The sequence below is a fragment of the Phasianus colchicus genome, chromosome Z (assembly GCF_987193195.1).
Source record: "Phasianus colchicus chromosome Z, bPhaCol1.hap1.1, whole genome shotgun sequence".
Lineage (NCBI taxonomy): Eukaryota > Metazoa > Chordata > Aves > Galliformes > Phasianidae > Phasianus > Phasianus colchicus.
The window spans coordinates 28,459,794-28,486,663 of NC_143476.1; the positions used below are offsets into that span (position 1 = coordinate 28,459,794).

Genomic DNA, 26,870 nt, shown 5'->3' on the forward strand with positions numbered 1-26,870 from the left:
GTCCCAGAGAAAAGTTCTAGTAGCTCATAGGGCAATATCTTATGTGTGTACAACAGAAAAAACCTGGAGCTAGCAGCTTCAGAAATCTTGTTTATTGCAACTTGAAACCTCTGTGTGTCTAAAGATACAATCAATAGGGAATCCCTGGAATGAAGGGTTCACTCTCCTTCCATTTTAGCATTATGAGTGAGGCACTGTGCAGCACTGATATGAGACATTTTAAACTTTGGATGTGATAACACTTTGTTTACATATTTTCAGCAGTACTTGTCTGTTGCTTCACAAATTCCAGAAAACATCTGGGTTCAAAAAGCAATAGCCTCTAAGTAGCACAAGACCAAGTTGCATGTGATACCAATTTGCAAAGTATTTGCAGCAAAGGATCTTGCTGACATTTAAGAAATACCTATGTTTTCTTGCTATGTGCTGTCTTTTCAGAAAAACGTAAGTGATCATAAAATCCATACCGAAAAGAAGATTTTTTTTAAACCACAATTCTCTACATTCATATTAGAGTTTCACAAGGCATTTTTCAACAATATTTGTAATTTAGAACCTATTAACAAAGAGATTCTTGAGCTATATTTTGTGTATACAAAAGGGTCACAGATGGTAAAAAGATTTGTTACCGTGAGGTAGTGTAGCGTTTTGTGATTACAAAATTAATCTGTCTCTAAATCTGTTTAAAGAGTTTTTGCCATATAATGAGCAATATAAATTATTAATATTTTCATGTTCTTAGGGACTTTCACAGCCATAATTTTACCAACACAGCTGTTTGACCCAGTGACATCATGTTTTGCATATTTTTGCATTTTAATGAGTTAGTCATTTAAAAGGTTACAAAGAAACCATAACTCATAAGTAATTAAATTATTTAGCAGAAGAAGTATAAGAAGGTCTTCTGACATAGGTCACTATGGGAAGGAAGGAGCATCAGTGTACCAGTTGCACCTGTTTATTGGAGCTAGGTACAAACCAGAACCTTTACTTTTGGATTACAAGCCACTTCCCTTTTTTAGGGATGTGTCTGAATGCAAATACATGCTAAAACCAACTGAATTTTTTGTCATTCAGATACAAGATTTTTAGACTGTGGTCACAAATGATGATCAGCACTAAATGGATATTGCCTTGAAAGACTTCGATAACTTCAATATTTTACGGAAAACACTTAGTGTGTGATGTATTTTTCTTCTACACTGCAGAACAAAAACTTGAAATAGAGACCTTCAAAGAGATTTATGTTTTATCTCTTTTGCTGTAGTAGTTTAATGTGTATAAATTCTTGCAGATGAAAGGTGAAGTAGAAGAACTTGGCTAGTTGGATTGCCTCAGCGCAAGCTAAAGATGTTAAAAATCTAGACTAACCTCTGAGCCCACTGAAATGTCAACAGAACACTTAACAAAATGTTTACAAAAACATTTTACACGATTAGAAAAGAGAAGGAAATAGAGCGCATTTTAGAATAAATTCATTTTTTCATCTTGTGCTACATAAGAATATAAGCTTAAAACTTATTTTGGGGAATATTCATTACAAAATACAATTGAGAATAATTAAGACATACTGTGACATTCTCTGGGAGGAGACAAAGTGGGCTGGAAAATGAATTTGCAGCAGAGAACTTTTGCTGTCAGCTAAAAGGATGCTGAGAAACGCCATAGGAACATCAAAAAATTCTGCAGTCAGCTTCATCTCTGTTTCTTATTTGAGCATAAGTTTCAGAGAGTAACTGTTACTTTCCTTGGTTTGCCTACCAAGTGAATTAGATTTAATAATTATGTATTACTAATGTGGGTGCTGCAAAGTATGTGATAACCTTTGTGTTTCTGGTGCATTGCTTTCAAGAAGTTCTGTATAAAGCTGAACGACCTTTTAACCAAAACCTTAGTTAAATAGTAAAATTTGCAGGAGTTTCCTTTGCGAAACTTTGAACTGCACTGAAGCTTCCGCGGTTTTTGTAGGAAAAGAAAGTAAGGTAGTTTCATAAGAGAAGAGAAAAAGCCTTCAGAATACAGGGGTTAATTACAGAAAGGGGTCCTACCAGATGTCGTTAAAAGATGCCAGGCCTTGGGGGAAACTGGTGAATTTGTCCTTTCATGGATTGTATGGACCCCAAAGCTGTGCACAGTTAGTGAAGAAGAGCAGCCTGGACAGTTATTCTGGAAGGATTATTTGCAGTCCTGTACTCCGCCTGTGTGGCTGAGGTGAATTCACTTCCATTCAGCCTCCACTGATAGCCTGAAACTTGTGTTAGAGAGAGGTGAGGAGGCTGAAGTTTATTAAGCAGTGTTTGAAGCTCTATCTGAAAATGCACATAATTATTTTCTATTAATTCACAGTTAAGTTAATGCTACCACGTTTCTCTTTCGATGAGAAACAATTTTCTGCTGAAAGCTGTGATGAAATTAGTGCTCACAAAGGCACAGAAGTTCCCAACCAAGAATAGAGGGTGCAACTGAGGGAGAAAATCTTTATGGTACATGGATGTGTTTACGCAGTTTTGGCCTTGGGAACAAACACTATGAAACAAGATTGCAGATCTTATGCGCAGACATATTTAGGTTGCTAATTATAGATATATGTGGAACATTCATTCTTTTCTAAACTTTTCAACAGCAAACTCAAAATGTGGTAACAGTTTATCTCGTCTTTTTTTTTCTTCCTTTTTTTTTCTTTTATTCTTTTAGCTTTGAATATTGATTTGTTTAGTATAGCTGCACCGGCTCCAAATTATTAAATATTGAAGTGAAGCCTACCAGGGGCGTATTTTGTGCTTTCCAACTCAAAGTTAGGTATGGTGAGATAAGATGAATACAGTTCCACATGCAAAGAGACACAGGCTAAATGCAGTGAGGATTTAGAAGGCAGTAGCAGGAAGGAAATGAAGAGTTTATTGTTTTTATAGCTCTAATATCCATTAAAAGTTAGTAACACAGCAGGTGACAGTTTGGGTAAGTGTAAAGTGAATGTTTTGAAATAAATAGGAGTTGGGTGACCTGGGATGTCAGGACTCTAGACAAGGGTGTGTGTTTGTCAATATATCGTACATGTTTTACAGACTCCTCAGGGAACAGGGGAAGATACAATTTCACCTTTTCTGTGCCAAAACATTTTAATTATATCTTCTTCCAAGTACAGCGGTTCAGTAACCAAGGAGCTGACATTGATGCATGTGTTGATAAAGCTGCAAACATTCAAAATGAGATTAACAAAGATTTTGAGGAAAGGGTGACAGCTAATTTTGCACAGTATTCTGCATCTAATTCAGGTCAGTGTAATGATAGAATATTTTATAATGCTTGTGTCATCCAGGGGGACTTTTGTGATGCTCTGTGTTTTTGAGTATTTGTGTACACGAAAGTGTAGTTCTTCATACAATGTTCAGACTTTCTATTGAACCTCTACTGGTTGTAGGATAAACAGGAGTAAACTTTAGCATTTAGAAGCTTTTTTATATATCTATCAGCATTCATTGCAGTAATGGGGTCCTTTTGTCTTATCGCCTTGAAAGTATTGACTTCTGATGTGAAATGGAATCAAAACTAGTGTGTGCGCCTCGTAGCATTGTTTTCTACTTGCAAAAAGATTGGATGGAAAGTTATATTAAATGTATTTAAATTATCAAACTGTAGTTTCTTTGTATTGTGTGAGACCTTTTGAGAACATCTCAATGTATTTCTGTTCTATTCTCCTCCTTGTTTGAAGGCAACTGACATTCTTCTTTCACTTTTCTTTTTGTTTGTGAAATTTTCTTCTTTTTTTCTATCCACTCACTTCTCCATCTGCTTTCACTTTTGTTTGCTTGGGCCGTCTCTCATCCCAACTTGATAATGAGGAATGCGGTGTGACCCTGACCTCTATCAGCCCATGCATGACCTTCTGACTCCCCCACATAACCTTTGACCTTCTCTTTGACAGCTTGATTAATTACCCTGTGTTATGATTTATGAGTAAGTGCTATGTAAAAATAATAGACAACAGGTGGTCCTCTAAAAACTTTTTGTGGCATGTTTTCTTTTCCTGCCTAGCTTGATGAGCTATTTTAAGTTGGGAACTTAGTGGGACAATGTGTGTTTGGCAGTAACACGGCATTTTTACACACTTGGACACAGCGCTGGAATTCAGTGTGCCCAGAGCTGAGGTGTAGCTGGGACGAAAATATTGCAAAGTGTTAGCAGGGTGCAGTTGCCAAAATGTACATAGGGTGGAAACAGAAAGCGGAGTCAACTGACATTTCAGGCGTTTCAGTCTCAGGTCACGTCTTGAGAAAATTGCTCAAATAATGGAGGGGGCATTTTTCAAGCTGAGCTGCATCTCCAACAGCTATGTTTACTTTAACGCTTCACTAGTGACTTCTGATTGGTTGTCATGACCTCATCCCGCTGTTGCACCTACGATGTCGCAACAGTGACATATATGTACCCTTCTTGTGAAAAAGATGGGGAATAAACACAACGTACATCTTTCAGAAAGATGAATGGACGTTGCCACGTCCGTTTTAACCACAGGCAGGTTTAGGAGACGAACACTTGGAGTTGCATTTCCCTTGGGAATTAACTCTGGTCTTGCTGCAAACAATCCATACAGAAGTATGAACTTGGAAATTCAGGGTGATAAGGCTTAGGAAAACGATCTCTTTCAGACCCTTGCATGCAGTCCAAAAACATAGTTACATAGGTCAAAAGATTCTTCTCCAGCCCTGACCTTTCTGGTCACATATGGTATCCCATCTTGGTGGATTAATATGCAGAACTGAATGCTTTCAGCTCATTATTCATTTGGCCAGGCAGAAGAGGTTTCAAAAGATTGAGAGTTTACCTCAAATACTTTGAGATTCTTTTTTTTTCTTTTTTCTTTTTTTTTCCCACCTCAATCTTACTGCCAGATGCAATAATTTTTATGTTCCTTCAATTTCAAACTCACGCTTGAGCTTCCAGTAAGTGACAAAGCACAGTTGCAATTCTGGCTTGCGTTACGGTGAAAAAGGCCCTTCTCCATTGTTCTGCATTTGTAGTAAAGGTATTGTAACTGAGATTTTTGATTCCTTCCAACACTTGACTTTTTCAGCTGTCTTCCCTTTCTATCATCATTTCCTCTACCTCCAGAAGTGTTACTTGGAGGTTGATAGCAATTGGTATAGTTGATGTTTTGCTGCCAACTTATCCTGAAGCGAATTGCAGGAAATAGCTGTTTATAGAGTATTCCAGTCTGAAAGAGACTGTGATTGTGTCCCCTGAGCTCGTAGATTAGAGACTGGAACTTGTATTTATCAGTGCCTATCCTGATTATTACTTCTCATCAAAGATACACTAATGGGTGATGCAGACAAACTATGACTTCTGTGTGGCATCAGATATGTTTGATTTATGGAAAATTTTCATACTGTTGTTACAAAATTTGACTTTTTACATTGATAAAAAACTGTGCGTTTTGCACAGTGGTTTAACATTCTACATTCACTGGATGCATAGAAAAAGCAACTCCGCAATTACATACACAGAAAACATATCACACTTTAAACTTTCCAGAATAACAGTAACTATTTTCAGCTTAGTTCACTACATTTTAATAATGCTGCAAGTTCATCAGAACAGAAGTTGGTATTTTTAATGCCATTGTGAGGTACGTACTTCTGACAACAACTTCTATTTAAAGTTATTAATGAATGTGATTTTTTTGGTTGTTAAATAGTTATGCCAAAGATTGTGCATCTTGCCTATTATTAAAGTTTCCTGAAGGCCTGTTTTTAAGTACTAGTGGGTTATTTTTATTGTGTTTTGCATTAATTTGCATTTTTTTCAACCACACTGAAAAGTTCCACCTTTTTTTCTTATTTTCTGATCGCATTGAAGTTTAGTGGTGCAGCCATGCTCATATGACTGCATTTTTAAGAAATGAATTTAAAATACATGTTTACATTGATGTTATCTAAAACTAAATATTCATTTTCAATGGAAATTAATAGAAATAAAAAATGTTTAGGTTAAGGCTGACTAAATCTGGAATCATGTGCAGTTTTACCAGACTTAGTTTCTATGTGGTACTACTATCAAACGCTTGTTACTACCAAATCTTTCTGGTACCACTGTTTACATGTTTTAATTTCAGATGCAGAGGACAAGGGAAAGGGAATCATAAGCAAAACAATCTTAAGTATATTATTTTCCCAAGAGAAATTCATATGAATTATAAGGTGATAGTTTTTCCCACAGATGAGAAAAAAAAAAAAAAAAACTCAGTTATTACTAATTATTTTAATTGTACTGACAGGAAAGCCATGCTATCTCGGGAAAAAGAAGCTTTAAAGCGTAGAGGGAGATGCGTTATGCTGCTTAAAATATAATTGATAAAAATCCTCTAATTGATTTATGACATGGGGAATTTAAAAATGGAATCGTATTTCATCTGTTGATGTCTATGTGAAAAATTGACATTGTGTCCTCATAAAATTGGACAAATGAGTCATGTAATTTTCAGTTACATAATCAATAACTTAGACAAATTCTACTTCTTTGATGATTTATGTGTCTGTTTTGTGGTCAGCTAAAAGTGGACACAGGGTTTCAAATTCCTGTAACACTTGTAGACCTATAACAAATACATGAATTTTGCATTTGGCATTGTATAGAAAGCAAAAGGAATCGATACGCAGAGTGTCTCTGCTCAGAAAGAGCAGGTCAAGAAGATGAACAACAAAGGGAGCAGGCTGTGTTGCGCGATGAAACCACCAAAGTGCTTGGTGATGAGTGTGGGGATAAGTTAGTCCCTGCTCCACAGTGAGCAAGCTGAAGTCATGCTTTCATCCCCAGTAATTTAGTAACACGTATCTGCTGAAGTGCTGTTCTCTCCTGTGCTGGATTTGGGGCTTTGAAATTTGTGAGCTGGAAATTTATCTGCTGATAATGTGGTATTGTGCGTCGATACGGGCAGTGAAGGCGCGGGTAGCTTTTGAGCCATGCCTCCTTTTGTTTCCTGTTTCTCTTTGCCCCTCCCCTTCCCTCCGCTTATTTATTTGGCTATTTATTTATTTATATTTACCTAAGTTCAATTCACTCAGCGGAAAGGGCAGGGAAGAAACATGACAGGAGACCACTTACTCACGGTACCGAATCTAGTAAGGAGGCAATTTTCTCTTTGGCCTATGGTGACCTTTTTTGACGATGTCCCTTACACCAGAGACAGTGTAGTGAATGCCTCTATTTCACCCTGTTTAGCAGAGTGCAACAGTGTCCTTTAGCTTAGTTTTGGTGGGAGGAGAAGCTATGGCAGAAATTTGAGAAGGGCGTGAAAAGTTGTGCGGGCACAAGGAAGAGGGGTAGGAACTTCCTTCAAATGTGATTTTGATAACTAGTCGAGTGTGTCCAACTGTAGAAAATCACTAAGTGACAATCTGTCTACCTGACAGTGATCACAATGTGTTACAAGATTTTTGAATAGCTCTACAGATTAGAATAAAGGAAGCCCAAATAAAGTATCTTTTGTTAGCGTAGATGTGGTTTACTCTGGTGAAGCTAGGTACGTGGACTTCTTTGATCTTCTCGCCTCGCCTAAGTGCAGAATTGAGCGTTGAACGAAAAGCTGGAATAAAGCTGTTCCGTTAGATAATTAGCGTAGACATTTTCAAAAAGTGAGTCTTTATTAAAATCTACTTTTAAAGGACAGCTTGATTTTCATTGGGAACCCATGGTAACTTTAAGGACTCATCTGTTAAATGCACGTGCTTCCCTTTTTCTCCCTGCATTTGCGATTATCTTTCACAAATATTACAATTCTTATATGATTTACCATCATTTAAAAATCATAATAAAATGATTGGCTGATTTATTCAAGATTTATTTCTCATTCATAAATTCATGTATTTTTCAACCAGCTCATTTTCCAAGGCACAAAAATGCAGCTGGTATGTTCAAAAGCATCCTGCAGGTCACAAATTTTCTCTGGGTTTGTTGAATATGGGACATAATCCCAGTGAAGTTTTAGAGCAGATTTAAAGATGTGCTTAAAAGTCTTCTCCACAGTAAAATAGTTGACTTGTAAGCAATACCACTGAATCAGTTTTAGTATTGATTCATTGTTACTGCTGCTGTTGGCTTGTGCAGCGTATGCTTGTCAGCTAGACAAAAGGTTTTACTATTTTAAACCGTGCTGAATAATCTTCCCATGCTTTCTTTAATATATATATGAATTCCCTCTATCCTTTCTCTCCTTTAAAGGTTTTTATTGGCTGAGTATATAGCTTTTTATTCATCATTATGTAGAGTTTTTAAAATAATATTTTGCTTATAGTTTTAATACTGTTTTCTGAAAAAGTCATATAACATGCTTATGAATAAAACAACATATTAAATTATTTTAAAGGTAAATCAGGCAACTTTTCTGATGCCGAGGGATGTGTATATGCATAAGTGCACACACAGACATATTCACACATCAATATCCCTTTAATGACAGAAAAGAAACAAACAATATTCTTAAAATGTTCTTCTAAAAAATTATGTTATGTGAACTTACTGAAATAAATACGTGTTTTTAAGAGCGTTAAAGTAAACAGAAAGCATTTTCAAGTATCAAATCTCCCTTTTCATATATCTTTCCTTTTTTTTTTCCTTTTTTTTTTTTTTTTTGTCTTTTCTAAAACAGGAAGGCTATGGAGTAATAGTACTGAATCCCAATGAGAACTATATTGAAGTGGAGAAGACAAAAGCCCAAGTACAGCTGTCTTCTGATAGCTCAGATGAACCTGCAGAAAAGAGGGAAAGAAAAGATAAAATCCAGAAGGAAACAAAGAAACGACGTGACTTCTATGAGAAGTATCGAAATCCACAAAAGGAAAAAGAAACAATACAGATGTATATTAGAGTAAGTTTCTTTTACTTTTGTTTGTCCTTGTTTACTAATGGATCGATATGTTTGCTGTCCATATTAACTAATAAATAGCATGCTTTTTTAAAAACAAACATATTTCTGCAGTGACATTCAAGAGTTCATACAGAGTTCTTAGCTCTTTATTCTATTGATATTTTTTGTCACTTGCTGAATGTAAAGTAAGTTTTGGAAGAGTTACAAAACAGTCCTTTCTAATTTCAAAGAGGAACTTCAAATAAACCCCAAAGGAATGCACTGGTGCTATCAAGAAAGAGAATGATTTAAGGAAGACTTTGTACAAATGATTCTATAAACAGAGGTGTACATATGAAACACTTTCTAGTGCAACTTTGGCAACACATTAGCTTCACATGTCATGCATGCATTTATTGTATTACACTGTCATATACTGGGGAGGCAGTAGTTATGGATTGATAGATTTTTAACATATTACCTGCTGAATTAATAATGTATTGTGGAAAATACTGGTGTTCATCTTGCGTGGTAGCAGATTTACCCTATAATGTATTGTTTTCATATGAGCAGCCATCCATTGTGTTTCAGCTGAACTACTGAAGGCAGATAAAGGAGGAGAGTTATTAATATCTTAATAAATATTTAAGCTAGAATAGTTCGAGAATGGTGTAATGAGGAAACTCTGTCCCCTGCTCTTTTCTTACTCAGTGAACCTTTGCACTTTGTAATGCTACCAGCATGGGATCGTTATAACAGTGCTACCCGAGGATTTCTAATTCTGCAGGGGGCACAAACAATATTATTTGCACTTTGACACATTCTGCTTCATATACATACTATGCATTATACATTCGAGACTGAGTCATGCAATATCCAAAGCCTTTATTATGAAAGTTAGCATTTTCATTCAACAGTAAAACATGTCAGAAAAGCCACACCATGCTTAAATCAGTAAAAATGTACACCGTCTTTCCGTTGTGAAGTATAGAAAAATCCAGCACAAGAGACGTTAGAAACTTCTTTAATTGTAAAGTGTTCCATTTAATTGTGGTATAACACTGAAGTGTTTCTAGGAGAAATACAGCAGTACTAACTGGATAAGAGGTTTTGTAACCTGGACGCTAAGAATCATGAATACCATAAAAATTACCATATCTTTTAAGAAACATCTTACGACTGAGAACTGGAAACAAAAGGATCCATATACATATTCAAAGTCACTAACAGAGCGCTACTGTGTGATTTATTTTAATTTTTTTCTATCTATGTGCTTCTTTTTTGAGATATGCCATTCTTCCTAGCGGTCAGACTCTGTTTCTTAAGAGGGCAGTGAGGCTTCTGTCAAATTGCATCAGAAGCCGGTGAACATTGTTGTGTTGTCCTGAAATGTGTTTAGTCAGCATGCTGGTTCAGTATCCTCTTATTGAAAGTAAACCTTTTTTGATACCTTTTTAGCAGTTCCACCTTCTTGTGGTTCTTTTGCTTGATGAGGTATGAAATTTGGCTTCAGGAGGTTTGACCCCCAAAACATAAAATGCATGACTCCATACCATTTTCTTTTTTACATGGATCTGTGCCTCAAATATGACTGTTCACATTCTCTTTATTCAATTTTCTTCAAACCAAGGGAAGAAGTTTTAGTGAAAGTGTATGTGGTAGTCTTCTTTCCTGGGTGCAGTAACTGAAATTGAGCTTTCTGATGCAATTGGTGTTTTATTCTGAAAGAATACCTTTATATATATATATATATATATAGTTTCTTAAATAGGCTCTGATGCAGTGAGTTTTTTTGAAACAGAATGAAAAATGTCCCTGCTTTGGTGTGTGGCAGGATACATTACTGCAATTCACTTGCCTGCTAATTTCTGAAACAAAACTGGATCAATGATGGAATACCATTTATTCTGCTAGGTAGAACTGCTAAGTCTGTAAAAACTTAAGATGAGTGGTTGCAAGAGGAGTTGTGAATATAGCATGCTCTGCTCTGTTGATAACCTCACTAGGCATAGCACGATGCAAACAAAACAGTGCAATGCCATACTAACAGTGCATTTCCTACCTCCCATGCTTGGGTCTGCTGAACTGTGTACGCTACTGAAAGCACCCTTTTCTCACACCTTGGGATCACTGCCTGCATTACTTCAGCTGTGGGATGATGATCTTTGGAGCTAGTCTTAGGCAACCTGATAGAGCAATTCAAATGCAAAAAAAATGAATTTTACTTGCCCCGTGGTAAGGAATGCTTTTGACTCACTAACATCTTGAATAAGAGGAAGAAAAATCATACTTTACAGAAGTGTTTAAAGATGGTATATGTTTTGGTAGTAATATCATTGAATAATTTTGAAAAAGACAGGGTGAGCCTTAGATCACCTTTGCAAAGTAAGGCAAATGGGTACAAATATCAAAAATTTCCTCTCAACAGCTGTGGTAGATACATTCTTCAAGATACAGTGAAGGCATCCACTGCATCTAACATTGAAGGATAATTTGTGTGTGCCAGATATACTGGAGATGTTTCTGACTGTTAAGAAATGGGAATAAATATCCTGTTATGTTATCATAGGGTCAGTAAGACAGTGTTGTATTCTGATGAAATGCTGCATGATGAAATTAAAGGTGTCTGGCTGGTGGTCCAGTGTGTGCAGTTAGATTTTCCAAGATGTACAAAAATGAAATTCTCCCACTCCCACAAATTTCTTTAAGTATTTTCTTTATTTCTGTAGGAAAATGCAAATTAGCTGGGATATTCAGGAATAAGTAAAAGCAGAGTCTTAAAATACAAAATCTCAAATTGCACTCTATTTTTACACACACAAAAAAAGAATATAAATAAAAACGACTATTAGACTGTGTAGTGCATTAAGTGCAGTGCCTGAAAGATCAAAGTACTTATTGTTTCATGCTGTTAGTTTCTTTAACTATGAAATAATGTACTTTCTGGCATATGTTATAGCTTGTTAAAGGGGCTGATTTGGTCTGGGCAATAAACATCATGTCAAACATTATGGCAGAAAAACCTGCTTAATATGTTTTGTAATAAAACAGAATTTTTTGTTCTTGAAAACATCTGCCAAGTGAATTCATGAGTGAAGACAGAAAATATCATCAATTCAGTAACAATCTTATAAAATTGGTTTCTTTTTTAGCAAGGCAAACCAAGGAGAAAACTTCTTGATAATAAGTATTGACTATAATACTTTATAGAAATATTAAATGAAAGCATTTTACTTTTATGTAACATGTTAATGAATGCAATATGAATTTTACTAGTCTTACTATTCAGATTTTAACAAGCGTATTGCCAGCAAATTGTTTTTAAAGCATCTGTTTTTTAATGTGTTGAATGCAAAATTGAGTCAAATAGCTAAATATATGCATACTTCTTTTAAAAAACATATTTCTATCCTTACTTATAGATACTACCATTTTTTCTTAGACCACCAGAGGCTGCTGCTGTACATATTGGCTAATGCTTCCCCCAGAAACTTAATGCCCTAGTCAGCCTTCATTTATTACTGAACTAAACTGAGAATTTGTTGATCTCTAACCTTTTTCTATGGAAACAGATCATACAGGCTTAAATGTGACATGATTATTCTCTCCATCCTCCAAGCCATCTCCCACTCCCCACAGATTTTCACATTGACAGTGTCTTCTCTATGTTAAAAGACACTTAGAAATGTAAATCAGTATTTATCTCCTTCTAAATAGTATTCACCACTTAAACAAGTATACTGAATGAATTCTGAAATGTTAGTAAAGAAAAAAGTATAAATCATGTAATTTTATAATAATAGTAATTTGCAATAATGTTGTTGCCACAATAGTCAGAGGATATCAAAGAGGCAGAAAAGAAAGAAGAATTAATATCTTTTATCAGACCAGCTGATGGGGTCAGATTTTCCGGGCAAGGGGATAAGCCCTTCCGTGGCCTGTCTGCTAGGGATATTTCCCCACAAAGATTAACTTTTTTAATAAAGACAATTCTTGTGGCAAATTTTATTTTTGCAATAGCACAGTCTATAACAGTGCTGTTTGTACTAGCAGCATATGAATGAAATTAAGTTAATTTTGGATGTAACTTTCTGTAAATAATTTTTTTTTTCCCTTTTCCTGTGAGAGGCTAAATAGAAAATGATCGTGTGCAACTCATTAACTTGTTTTGCTAAAAACGTATCTATCAGGATAACCCATGCCAATATTTAGGAGCAAGTGGTGCAAAGTGGGTTTATTAACACAGGGCGGATGCGCAGTGATGCTGGCGGGCAACACAAGCTGGCGGACATGAGCAGGCTGCGTGCCATCGCTGTGTGTTCTTCGGTTACACCAACACACATGGCAGAAGGCCAGCTGCCCAATGGTGCACACCAGCTTCCAGAGCAGCAGATTTTGTGTGGAGATCAAGCCCAGTCCTGAGTTCGGCCTGCAGGCAGCTGTGTGGCCTGGCCCATGGCCGTCACCTCTGCCTGCCCTGCCACTTCGTAAGGGTCTCATCCAAACCCTATGTGACTGCATTAGTGTGCTGCTGAACCCGAGCTAATAAGCCCTTTATTCCACCAGAAGAGACAAGATGACAAGCACTAGGCAGACAGCTCCCAAGGGGCAAGGGACATGCTCAAGCACAGAAAAAGTCTGTGGCTGGGAATCAGGCCTCCCACCTCCAGAGTCTCGCCCGGTCTTTATAGTGCAAAGCTTTTTTCTTTTTTTCCCTTCTTACAGCCTTCAGAGTTGCTTTACCTACAACTGAAGTAACATATGGTTTTAGTTTTTTAGTTTTTCCGTATTTACCTTTTAAAGCCCATTGCTGCCTTCAGTGTTTGGGAAGTTTCTTTTACAGAATCATCATCTTGGCAATGGGAGGCTTATGAGAGCTGCTTAAAAATTACTGCAGCTTTACTGTTCTTTGCAACACATACTACTTAAAAGCAAAAAGACTGCAGTTAGGTGCTGGGACATAAATATCTTGTGACCTTTTGGATGCCCAGGGGTCTCTGCTACACCTGTGGAGGTCTGGCAGCTGCGCTGCAGGTCCCTACTGCAGGCTTGCATCACTCTGCCCAGCCTGAGGCCAAATGAAAACCTTAACCCATCAGATTTCACTGAGCACCAACACTTAGACCTCTAAGACTTAGAATCCTAAAGGGTCAGATAGCTTGGAACTCCAATAATAATTTCTGTAAAACAGGAAAGAAATGTTCATAAAACATTTCATTCTGTAAACATTACAATGAACTGAGATCTCACTAAAGTATATGCAGTTTAAGCTTTAATAGTTTCTACAAAGGTTTTTTGTGCAGTTATATTCAGTATTTCTAAAAATCCTGAGACTGTAAGGACTTCTTACAGTACGTTTTGCATCTACCAGTCCTGGAAGGTTACACTTGCCTTTTTTCCTGGAGCAAGCAAGAAATCAGAAAAGTGGATCATCAGTGAGGGAAGATTTTGCATCTCTTCAAGAGCACCACTGGCTCTTCATTCTGCTGTACCCTCTTTGTTCTGCATCTCAGAAGTATGGTTTGATCAAAGAAAAGGAATAAATCGGGACTATCTTGCTTTCTTGTCTTTCAAACATTCATTACATGCTGCCGACAAAATGTGTATTGTTAGATTGGGCTCCTAAAATGTGAGGCAAGCCATATGAGTTTTCAGAAAAAAAGAACCAGCTTGCATCTCTCCTTGCATCTCTCCAGCTGTGCCGTGCTCCTGTTGTTCTAAAAAAGATCGTTGTGCATAGGTCAGCCAAGTCGTCCTTCCTTTCAGTCAGGATTCAGGCTTAGTAAACCTGGACAGTTAGCAAGCTAATCGCAAAGAAAACTAGCTCAGCAGAAAGCAGAGCAACTTGTTTAAGGCAAAGGTGAATGAAATATTCAAATTTCTTACACTCAGATAGTGCCTGTCTTTGATTGTAGAGTGATTGCAGTTAAGGATGAAAAGACCTCACAGGTCTTCTAGTCAATCCTCCTGCCAGTGCAGATTGTTCTTTGTGAGCATCTTTTATCATTTATCCAACAAAATCAAAGATTATTTTTTTTTTAACTGATATCCAAAACAAGGATAATATCCTCTAACTTACTGTATGCATTGCACATTTTGGTACTGGATTTCTATGTTTGGGAGATCAAGTGGTTACATACCTTTTGGTATGCAAAATTTTGAGATTCTTCATGTGTTTTTTTCCATAATGAGCAGCAAGCCATAAAAATCTTCAAATACAGAGAGATCACAGAAATTAATTTCTCTAGGGTAAACATATATAGTTGTCTTAAGAGCAATGGTGCTGTTGAAAAAAAAGGCAGGATCCTCTGCTTCAACCCCACTCAAAATGTTTATGGGTTTTGGATAGGGCGTACCATGATACACAGAAATCAGGAGAACAGTGGAGTCCTAGGAAACAAATGTCAACGAACAGGAGACTGGGGCACAGGATACGGTATGTTCAAGGATGTTATTTCCACCTCATTTGCCACAGAAAACAAAGTGAAAATTCAGGAAAAAAATATAGGAAAAAAAAAATCCAGGTTTTGAAGCTTCAGAGGTAGTTCCTCTGAAGTCTGCTTGGCTGCCTCAGCAGTGACCACTGCCAAAGGGGCTGGAAGTGGTGGAGGAAGCACTGGTATGAAAGAATGTAAAAAAAGCTGCCTAGAAAAAATATCAGTTCCTGACCTGCAATTCATAGGTTGCTGGCAGTTCAGAGCAGTATGAATTATTATCACCTTGTCACTCATTATATTTCAAAATCATTATGCGCAAAAGATTTTATTACCTAATGTCCTTCCTTTTTGCGAATCTACATCTTCTGTGATGTGCTTTAAATTATTTGCCCCTTGAGAATAAAGTTGATCTTTTTAATCAGTTTGTTGTCATCCCCATAGAGGAAAAGAAATATCCTTGTTGTGAGCTCTGAGAGGACGGAGTCATGACCTCATTTCTTTCTGTTCCATAGTGAACTCCACAGCTTATTGGTACTCCATGAGAACTCTTTTACACTAACTTCAGAGTTGCTAACATTGTTTTCACAGTGTCCACGCAGACGAATTTGCTAAGGTAGTATGTTTTATGGTTTGTACAACCCTGACCTTATCTAAATTTTGAAGAATCTTTCATTCCTCTTTCAGCTGAATCTTTGTTTTATCCTTTTCTTCTTGACTAGAAGGGAATGCTAAACTGATCAAAAATGCTTTTTGTCTTTTGTGTTTGGTAGTGTCAGTAGCAGGCTTTCTTTCTGAGTTGTCTTCATGCTGTTCAGCCACACTGTTCTATACTTTGTAATTTAACAGTTGTTTCTCATTCTTTTTCTCCATTTCTGATTCGTACCCGCAAGACCAAATTTGTCAGTATACAATCCTTATAATCTTTATAATCAAATAATATTTGAATTTTAGTTAGACTTCCCAATAGATGGCACTGCTAGGAACAAAGCTACTGAAAAACTTACAATTTAATTTGCATTTTTACTAAGAATTAGATCTATTTATGACCTTTCAGTTCTTCTGGGGTGTAGGGTACCACTAAAACAGTTTGGGAGCTTCTGGTTTGGTACTTCTAGCACAAGTGTAGAGTGAGAAGAATATCCAGCCTGTACTGAGTATGTTGTTCAGAAAAAGAGGACATCCCTTCAGTAGTACTTTTGACAAACATAAGCATGTTTCCTGTATTAAAAGTAAACTGTATGAGTAATTATCATTCTGACATGGGGCTTGCATACTGAGATAAACTGGACTCCAGCTCACTGCCATGAAACAAATTGAAACAAATTGCCATTGCAAAGCTTCTGCATCTCGTAAAAAAAAAAAAAAAAAAAAAAAAAGATCTGATTTTGCTCTCTGTTCTAGTTGAATTAGGGAATGAAGGAAGAGCTGCTGTCTCCTGAAGGACTTCTTTTACTCCATACACTTTGTCTAGTATCACTTAAATTTCAGTCATTCATTATGCCACCAATGAATGAAGCATTTCCCCTAACAAGTGCACACAAGCATGTGTACACAGAGATGCTAAATAAAGGTGTTCCACACCTGGGCAAGTACTTGCATGTTCAGCATCCTTCAGACCCTGAAGGAAATGGGCTCAGTGATAGTTTGTAAACACAGAATACATAAGTCTTGAAGGTTTCCTTTTATGAAAAGTGAAGATTTAATCACTGCATCCAGTCATACAGTACAACAAATTCAGAAAGTAGTTAATTCAGACAATATGCCCAGTAATTCCTAAGAATCTGCAAAATGTTTGTTCTTTGCAAACTAGTGTTTCATTCCCGGATGGTTTCTCATTCCTATCTTCTATATTTTTTCCACCTGCTGTGTAACTGAATAATCTGACTTCCTGGATCTTCCAAGTTCAGACCATGTCCTACAAAAGTGGGCAATTGACTTCAACACTAAATTGTGGTACAGCTCCTCTATTCCTAACCTCATAGAGCATGCACATTGTGAAGACAAATCTTTAGGGATCTGCTTTGCTGAGGAACTTTTTTGAAGTTAGCGAATTAAGTAGTGAAGAAATTTAGACCATGTATTTTGTTTTGAAAGATTTCTAGGTTCTGAATTAAGTTTGTGGACTTATTCCATGATCAGTCAGCGCCCTTATACATTCCACCCTGAAGTACATGTCTCTTGGCTTTCGGGTACTGCACTTTCTTTCCTGGAGGGTCTTTTCTATTCTTTGAAAAATGAGGAAACAAATTCGATGACAGAATCATGTTTTTCATCATATGTCCTTTGCATTGGCTGCCAAAAAAAATGGTAAGCTTATGTTTAATGGCTGTTACTTATTTTTACATCCTTTAACAGTGAAGTAGTTGGCCTTGTATGAAATCCTACTTCTTGAGATATGTCAAGTTTTCAGATACTCTTGCTGTTTAAAGGTCTACTTTCTTTGTGTGAAGTGAACAAATGAATTATTGCTCTCACAGATCTTAAAATAACAGAATTTGATCACAGTGCCTGCTTGTCCTAAATATCTTTCTGTTACTGCTGAATGTCTGTTCATTATGTTCTTTTACTGTTTCTTCTCTCTGTCTGTTCTGAAATACCAGCTGCAGCTGACTGGCAGAGTTTGGCTGAGATTTAAGTAAAGTTTTATGCCGATATTCCCTAGACACCATCATCACACAGGTGTGGCAGTTCACATAATGTTATTATTCTGTTAGAATTCTGGTGAATAACCACAGTATGGCATTCTAACGGCATTCTCAAATAGTGTCTATTTCTACCAAAAAATAAAGTGACAAGGCAAAATTCAGGTCTGCTAGAATCAGCATACAAAAACTGCAGTTGCAAAAGTTGACCAGTGCCTCAATTCTGATGGGAGTTGTGAGAATATACAAAAGTCAGAGTGACGAAATTATAATACGAAAATATTGTAAACAAGTTCATATCATCTGCAATAGTCTTCTCCGTCAAGTGCATTCAAAGTTACTGTCCCAAATGCACGTAGTTCAAAGTTTGAAGAGCTTCTACGACACTGGCACGACACAGCTCACTTTTTTTTCCTTTGATTGAAACTGTCAGGCTCAGTGCTTGTGAACAGTCCTGCTTTGAGAAAGGCACTGGACTACAGGACCTCCGGGCATCCTTTCTAGCTAACATGGTTCAATGGTTCTACATGACCAAGTTCCACTCCAACCCTCGAGGCAGTATTTAAGCTGTGCATCGACTCTGTGGTTGTTGTTGAAGAGAGGTCAATTTACCTCTGAACATGTGGCACTACTGGCATTGCACTTGGTCATCCATTTATTAAGAGCAGGCTTAGGTGGCTGAAACCATGAAGCCTACTGAGCTATTAGTGTGATTGATGCCATGTGATCTTTCATAACTACTGCTATGTAAACGTACCCTGGGAGCGACAGTGATGTTATTTTGCATTTTTAACACAGGTGTGTTGAGGAGAATAAGATTACTTCATAGATCAAGAAATTCTACAAGCCATCTCCTTAAATTTTGCCAAAAGATCTTACAGCAATACAGAAGTATCAGTTTTTTCACAGATGTTTTCCAGATGTTGCTAGAATGCCCAACTTTGAATAATGGGAAGGATAAATGTACTGTCTCTGTCCTTCCTGCTCCTTCTCTTTTGTTATTTCTTCAGGAAAAGGAGTTTTGTCTGCATTGTTAAACTGAGTCTGCAAACTTTCATTTTAAACTACAAAGCAGTTTTTAAGTTTGGGAAACAGGAAAAATTCCCTGTGACATTAAAATTGATTATTTGCCAAGTGTGTGCTCTGAAAAGGATAGGCATGGCAGAATTTAAAAGCCTGCAATGTTATTAAAGTATTAGCGAACAGTATTTTAATTAAGCCTATGCACAACCACTTTTTAGAACTCATAAGATTTTGTCTACACTTAATTTTAAAGTGAAACCTGAATCTGTATCTCAGGTGCAGGCCAATGCATTAATTGCAAGTTGCCTTGAAACCCTAGGACAGATCCCCAGTTCCTCTTCATCTCCAATCTTATACCCATGTTCATAAAGTATTACTAATTTATTACAATAATCCTGCCCAGAGAGTTTTAAGTGAACACTGCTTATTAGAAAAAGTCTGCTCATGCAGACACACACATTACCAGCTCCAAAACTTTTCCATGGTGCTTAGTGGAGAGATTATTTGGGGTATTCTGGCATCTTGCTGGGATATTGGGCATTGTAAATGCGATCACAGTTTGGTCAATTTCCAAGACATCTGGTACCTGGCAACTACTGATTCTTACTGCTTATTGTCAGCTTTATACACGAACAAGATTTAAGATTTAAAATATGTTAGTATAAAAACCATTTTTACTAACAGAGCTAAACTACAAAAATAGCAAAATACATTAAACATTGATTGCTAAACATTGTTCAACTATTGTTAACCATAGGAGCTTTCAGAGCCCTTCCAAAATCTCAGTTAAGCAGCAGATCTGGTTAATTAGCTTCTACAAGACATCCAGAGCCAGAAACAACCTACCCAAGGCGTTCCTGGGGTTGCAGCTTTCCCACTGTCTTTGTTACAGATTGCACCTGCTGCCACTCTGATCAGCCCTTCTGCACAACCTTCTCCCTCTGTCCTGCAGGGCGGCGTTAATCTGCCATCTCTTTTCACATCTTTTTGCACTTCATTCCTTCCGACCAAACATTCAGACATTACATGGCAATCTGGGAATTATGTTATTTTCTTGCAGCCTTTTACTGAAGGTCTAGGTTAACATTTCTATCTCAATTATTACATTGTGGGTTTTGCCCTAGCTTTAAAGGACACGGTGTTCCTTTATAGATTATGTCACGAGAAGTATTAATTGAGAGAACACTTTTCAAGATTTCACTTTGATCTCTAGGCTTCACATACTTTTACATATCTGTTTAAACACACCAAAGATCTGAATTTTATGTTTGAATGAGGGGAACCCTTTGGGGCTCTTCCAGAGAAACACTGTGCCCTACTACTGCCTTCTCTGGGGGAAACGACCTTGTTTGTATATGTTAGTTAAGGCGTGAAATATTTCCTGTTATATAACATCAATTACCACACAAAAGATTTAAATATATAGCAAACTGAAGTGTAGAACTGTAAATAAAAACTACATCTTGCTTTTGCCAGTCACCTTTTTCCTCCCAAACACTGAGAGGTAAGAAACCTCCCAGAAGAATGACCAAAGATATTAAGCAGAAGGAGATGCACAGTCAATAGTGGTTGTATCTTTTTCTGATAAATTTTACTGTGTTTGCATCATCATCGATTGGAGTGAACTGGCTTTTTTCAAAGTCTCTGATAATGGAATAATATGTTAAAGCCTGAAAGACAGCTGACTTGAAATTTAATGTTTGATAAATAAATACGGGGGGGGGGGTTGATGTAATGTTTTATGGCAAAATCACATAAAAATTGGCAATAAATACTGGAAGACTAATCTATAAAACTGACAATATGTAAGCATCATGATATAGAGAAGTTTAACAAAAAGAATCTAAAGGCTAGGATCATTTCAATTAAAGTGTAATGAGGTCCAAACCTTCAAAATAAGTAACTGTTTGAGTTGCAGATAAGTCCTTGAGTTGCAGAGAAGTTGCAGATGTTGAGTCCTCTTAATCCTGATTTTAAAGCACATCAAACAAATGGCGTTAGCTCATAAGGGATTAAAATGGCATCAGGCACAATTTTTAACAGTAACAAAAGCTCTGTGATTGGGGTTTTTTTGAATTTTTTTTTTATCCCACCTATATACATCATAAGCAACATATTCCATATAAGATAATACATTATTCTCAAGATCTTCATTTATTTCTGAAATTTCTACACCATTATTGTTCAGTATGTAGTCTCAATAAGACCCCCAATGTTTGGCCTGTGCTGCATGAGTTAGAAGATTGCTCCCAATTTTCCAGTTAGGTCAACCAAAAAAATTAAGATATGATAGAGGGTCAGTGAAAGAAATTCATATCAAAACAACTGCTCACCATGTCATTATGACAACCTGCTGTAACAAATGTGCTTCTGTTTTAACTTATGACAATTAATTGCTAAAAGTAATTTAATCTGACAGTGGCAAGATGTTGAAAGACTCGTGAAGATGTCATAAAAGCGACCTTTCTGCCCATGTGCAACCAAAAGCCATTTTTAACAAGGAGCCTCAAAAACAGTACAACTTCTTTTGTACTTTGTTAATTAGTTATTGATTTGAAACAATGCTCTGCCAAATATTGTCAGATTAGCTAGACGCCAGCAAGGTCACAGTGTGACAGTCTAGTCCTGATAATCTTATAGTATATAAGAATTCTTTTTTCTCTGAACCTTTTGTTCCGATATCCTGAGAATTACATTTCCTGGCTTTAGCATTTGTGCTAATTTAAAATACAGCCAAGCTGTCTGTTGTGCAGTTAGATGTTTTGAGTTGTTAAAAGATGACACTACTTTAGAAAAAAAATTCATAGTGATCTAATGTCTAATAATCTCAGTCGTCCATGATGTGCAGCTGCTGCAGTACCAAAACCTTCACTGATACGAGAGAAGAGTGTACTTTAATAATTGTTGGTATGAGGATGGTGCAAGTTCAAGTCAGAGGTAAAATAAGCAAGTCCGGTGGTACATCAGGATGAAAGATTATTTCCTGGTATACCTCATTGCCAAATAAAAATGATGGAAGTGGGCCTAAGCAGTAAAACTGAGAATCAGAATTAAGGCTTGAATAACATTCAACTTTTCACAGTTCTGGGTCAGAAGATTATTGAAACAAAAACCAATAGAAAACATGAATCTGAATGTGGGATTGTGTTTGTCATTCATGTGGATAATTATTTTATACACTAATGACAGTTACTTCAAATACAGTTAATTATAGTAGGCTAACACTGCATATTAAGGCACTTCAGCAAGTCTTTACAACTGTGCAATAAGTAAATAGCGTATCACTTTACTTAAAGCACTGAGCACTTTCTTTCTTTTATTAGAAAAAATCAAATAGCTTTGAGGTTGTTAAATCTTTCACTTAAAGAACCACTTCTGAGTGTATGTAATAAACAGAAACAAGAATATCAAAAAGAAAAGTACAGAATGAAGCTGTTCTATTTTGTTTAACAGATACAAACTCTGTTGCAGAGATTTTACAGCCTAGCTTTGTTCTCAAACCAAAACTGTTAATGAAAACATGAAGTTGTTGTTTTACTTAAATGTGTTGAAGTTTGTTAGATTCATTGTTTCCGGTGGTGAGCAAAATCTGCATTTTTCTTGGCCAAAACTCTGTTTTTCTTGCAATGGCACGGTTAAAAAATGTCTGTTTCTCATTACAACATATAAACAGATTGAAAGAATGGGAAAGTAAAATACTCTTTAAGTACTTTAGGAAATAGAAAAAAAAACACTTCTGTACAACTTCCATTCAGAGTTTTTGAATGGAAATGTTTTAATACTTCAAAATAAATAGTTTTAATGTTAAGAAAAATTCAGGTATTCGTTTAAACTAGGAAATCTTTTTGTGTGTATTTTACTAAGGCAGTTCTTTTTTGTAGAAGTATTGTATTCATTTTTAATTTGCTTTTCGCCACAATCTATTAATTGTCAGAAACATGGCTGGTAGAGAAGACAGCTGTGAATATATAACCTGATGATCTGTTTTAGCAATGTTCTTTTGTTCACATAATTCAATCACATAAAAGACCATCCTTGGCGATTGTTTTGTTATGCGAGACAAAAATATGTTGTGGGCAGAATCTCAATTCGCGAAGTTAAATAGAAGTGGGGGGGAAAAGATGGGTGTGAGGAGATAATAGATATAAAAAAGCAAAACAATGCATGTAAAATGTAGGGCTATGTACAGGCGGTATTGTACTGAAATGCACTGCCCCCGTCTTCTAGTATTTTCACCAGTTGCATTCTCATTCGCCCAACTGCTGTATTAGTCCTTTAAATTAAACAGGATACATACGTCCACATCCTCAGAGCCATGGCACAGGAGCTGCTGTATGAGCTGTGCGGGTATTTGTCAGCTGCTTCCAGGCGAAGGTGCAGACGGAGCTGGTCTGTTACACCTCCGGTCTGACAGCTTCCCCGTGCAGAGTGTTCAGGCTATTTGACAGCACAAAAGATGGTGCTTCAAATGCTCAGTTCCATTGCTTAAAACCCTGCAAGTTATGTGGAGGGGGAAAATATCAAAAAGTAAAAATCTGAAATTCAGTCAGAGCTAAAAGGGAAATTATTATTAGTTATTTTTTCTCAAATCAAACTTCCTTTGATTCATTTCCCTCCTTCCTCCTATTCTCTTCTGTTGCACCTCTTTCCTCTCCATGAGTCAGCAATGTTCTTGTCCTCAGACTAAAAAAGAAAGGTTTCATGTTTGTGTCTGCATTCTTGTCTTAATGATAAAATAATTGGCTTAGATGACTCCTACTGTGTCTTATCAGTTTGGAAACAGTATAAAGATGCTGCAGAGACAATATCAGTTTTGAAGGAAGGCTTTTAGCTGTTTACTCCCCAGCCCACCAGAGAGAACTGGGCATTTAAAGAAAAAAAAAAAAAAAAAAAAAAGCAGTTATGCTGTTATTTATGGTTTTGTGCAGCTCCCAATGATGGTCCCAAGGACACTTCTGTAAAAACAACAACTCTCTGAATGTATCCTGGAGATGGCAATCCAGAGCCACTGAGAACCTGATTTCGTCTGATTTTTCTTCTTTTCTCTCTCCTGCACTTTACCAGAAGACAGTTGGGTGGTGATGACAGTACATGCCAGACTCCAGCAGAAGTAATAACAGGGAAATCCAAATTGGAACAACAGGCTGACAAAGTTGTCTTACAGTAGTTGACAAGCAGATACTTTAACCAGGAAGATGTTGCTGTAATAACATTTGAGATTTAATTAATTTAGCCTGAGATACTTTATAAACAGTAATCCCCTTCAAGTTACAAAGTTGAGGGGGGAGTGGGTTGGAGAAAGAGTTTTCCATCCCTTGAATTTTGTAACAAAAGGCTGAGGAAATGGGGAGGGTGCTCAAACAAATGGAACACAACAATTTTACAGCAGAAAACACTCTAAGTACAAAGAGACTAAGTCTGTGTGGTATGGAGTCACTGCAGATTTCTCCAGGCGAGCGGCATTTGCAGCTCCATTAGCAGGCACAGCCCTCCTGCAGTGGGGTGCAGGCCAGTCCCCTGCCCGATTCGGAGGGGCTCTCATGGGTCTTGCATGGCACTGCATGGGCTGCACAGTGCATTGTGAGCAGCCTCCTAGCTTCACGCTTGGTCGCTGATAGAGATCTGATTGCTGGCCTGCTTCTGTGTGGCCTGTCATGTGCTCCTGTGTCACCACAGAGCGTGGCCCTTTCTCTGAGGAGGGGTTGCCAGAGGTGCTCCCCAGCCTGCCTGCAGAGAACCCGCTATCTCTTTGTAGCAGGCTTCTCTCTGCTTATTTCTACACCGATTTTCAGCCAAACTTGCTGTGTTTGATGTTCTGTTTACATGGAAATCAGTGTCATTTCACCTGCAGCAGGGTCTTCTAAAAACTCGTATACATTCTGGTTACACTTGTGAGGCCTTGACATGGCAGCACCCTGCCAGCCTCCTGTGAAGGTTGAGGTGTTGCAGGGTCAGTGGTGCTCTACTGCGGCTGAGACCACAGCACTGGAGTGAAGAACAGCTGTGGGCTCTGCTGATTTCAGTCTGTGATTTCACACCATCATTTGTTTATTGAAATGTCATAAATTGAGGGCTGGAGACATGTGCTGTGGCTGAGAAGGTGGAAAGAGGGATGTGATGCCCAAGGTCAGTTTGTTCCTCACAGGTGGTATGAGGCAAAGGTGAGGAGAGAGGACTTTTGGTTTTGTTTTGTTTCAATTTAGAAATGGCTCTCAGTTTTTTGTCGTGAGTTATATTAGCTAGGTGTGTAGCTATGGAAAACTCTCCTCTACCTTGGAGCTGGCTGCTTTGCTCTTTTTCTTCTGTGCAATAAAGATGGATATAAAGGGGAAAAATAGCTCCCTCTTACTGCCTGGGGCAGAGGTTAGGATCCACACTCCCTCCATTCTCACATACATATACATATATATACACACACATATATATAGCGTAGCTCTGAATTTTACTTCCTGGCCACCATCACCAGGGGAAGCCCAGATTATGTCTGAAGTGGGAAAAGTGGGACACAGTCTGAAGTCATCTTAGATTGTAATTGCAGTGGGAGCTGGGGAGAACATGGGCCCAGGGGAGGAGCCAAAACACAAAACGCAAAAAATAAGTTAACTGCTGATGTGGGCAATGGCTGGAGCTAAAATTCAGTTTCTGCTCAGCCAGCCCATTCCTGACTGACAGGAAGATGTAAGCACTGCAGGAGCACGGATTGTCACGTGTGGACTCCAAGACACATGAAGCTGGGACACACGCATGCCGGCTTCCCTGCTTGAAGTAAAACACTACTGTTCACTGCAGCTGTTGAGGGTGTTACACTGACAGCAGAGTGAATCTTGGCATTTTCATAGGAAACAAAAGACAGATCTGGAGTATAATCTGCGATTCATCCAATTTCTATCAGTGGACTCTGCAGCCACTGGAAACCTAAGGAGTAATCTGTTTTCACCCCTACTGCTATGTATCTCTTTGCTTTGAAAGAAGATTTTTGGGAGGTTGTCTCAATAAATGTATAGTTCATTGTTAAAATAATCTTGCTTTCCCTTTCTCTCAGAACCAATGGATTTGCCATTTACCTGATTCCTTTCCCAGATGGCTTTCTGAGTTGGAAATACCTGGCTAGGCCTTGTCAGTCTGAAATAGATAAAACTTGTCATTTTGAACTGAGAACAGAACCTAATCTTAAGGCTTGTGTTGTAGCAAAGTGTGTGTATCACCCTTTCCTCCTAGTCTGGCTTCTGAACCCCTTTTGTGTTCATGGCAACAATTTAGATATGTTCTTACTCTGCCAAAATCATTTTTGTTTTACATCTTTTATTTGGCTATTAGATATGCCAGACATTAGATGCTTCATGTAATATGTACTCATTTAGTGAGTCTGTCAAGACTGTCTGCTTTGCTGATAAATTGGCCTGAGTTTTGGGGGTAGGACTATACTATAACTTAATACAAAGTGGATTCGTCTGCAGTCCATAAGACTTCTAGTCTTCCTTTCTGTGGCTGACTGTATGCACATAATAGCTGTATTATTAAGGCTTCATAAGCAATATTGGGAATGCTTCCATCACCGGCCCACTTCACAAAGAAAATAGGCGCAAGAAATTGCACAGAATCACCTCAAGATCTGGGAATAAGACTGAGATCTGTAATAAGAAAAATTCAACCTTAAGTCACTTCGCCGTATTTCTTTCAGAAGGTATGTACCAAATAATAACCTTGGCTATGCTATTTATGTCTACAGCTCCATATCTGACCTGACTGAACTAGTGTGATACCTGGTATCTACTTCTTTCTCAGAAGCAGCCACTACCTCCTGCCAGACTATATATATATCTCGCTCCCTTCTTAGAAGTTGTCCTTAAAAAGATAATATAGTCTTTTTATTTCCCCAGTTATTCCTATGAGATAAGCAGAGGACGCTTGTGTTTTTGTATC

The 26,870-nt window shown here is 37.4% G+C and overlaps 1 protein-coding gene across 5 annotated transcripts in view; it reads left to right on the plus strand.

Annotated features, from left to right (window-relative positions):
- Positions 1-26,870, plus strand: part of ARB2A (ARB2 cotranscriptional regulator A) — a 259,865-nt gene that overhangs the window by 122,142 nt on the left and 110,853 nt on the right. For all 5 annotated transcript variants that reach the window (XM_031605280.2, XM_090131936.1, XM_090131935.1 and 2 more), the window contains one exon: positions 8,648-8,866. In XM_031605280.2, the coding sequence (XP_031461140.1) occupies positions 8,648-8,866 (219 nt within the window). The remainder of the gene's footprint in view (positions 1-8,647; positions 8,867-26,870) is intronic.